At 56.0% G+C, this 277-nt stretch overlaps 1 protein-coding gene across 1 annotated transcript in view; it reads right to left on the reverse strand.

Moving 5' to 3' along the window:
- Positions 1–213: 213 nt before the first annotated feature.
- Positions 214–277, reverse strand: part of EMH_0036430 (uncharacterized protein) — a gene marked incomplete at both ends in the record, with an annotated part of 1,028 nt that continues 964 nt past the window's right edge. Inside the window, one exon of the mRNA XM_013495089.1 lies at positions 214–275. Within this exon, the coding sequence (XP_013350543.1) occupies positions 214–275 (62 nt within the window). The remainder of the gene's footprint in view (positions 276–277) is intronic.

Here is a 277-nt window from a genome sequence, read left to right on the forward strand (position 1 = left end):
ATTGCTGCTGCTGCTATTGCTGCTGCTGCTATTGCTGCTGTTGCTGCAGCAGCAGCAGCAGCAGCAGATTCTGCTGTTGCTGCAGCAGCAGCAGCAGCAGCAGATGCTGCTGTTGCTGCTTAATGGATATGCATACAGCAGGTGTTGAAAAGACGGTTCTTTTTTCTGCTGCCATTGCTGCTGCTGCTGCTGCTGCTGCTGCTGCTACTGCTGCTACTGCTGCTGCTGTTGCTGCTGCTGCTGCTGCTGCTGCTGCTGCTGCTGCTGCAGTGGGGGT

The sequence above is a fragment of the Eimeria mitis genome, genomic scaffold (assembly GCF_000499745.2).
Source record: "Eimeria mitis Houghton genomic scaffold, Emh_scaff1410, whole genome shotgun sequence".
NCBI lineage: Eukaryota > Apicomplexa > Conoidasida > Eucoccidiorida > Eimeriidae > Eimeria > Eimeria mitis.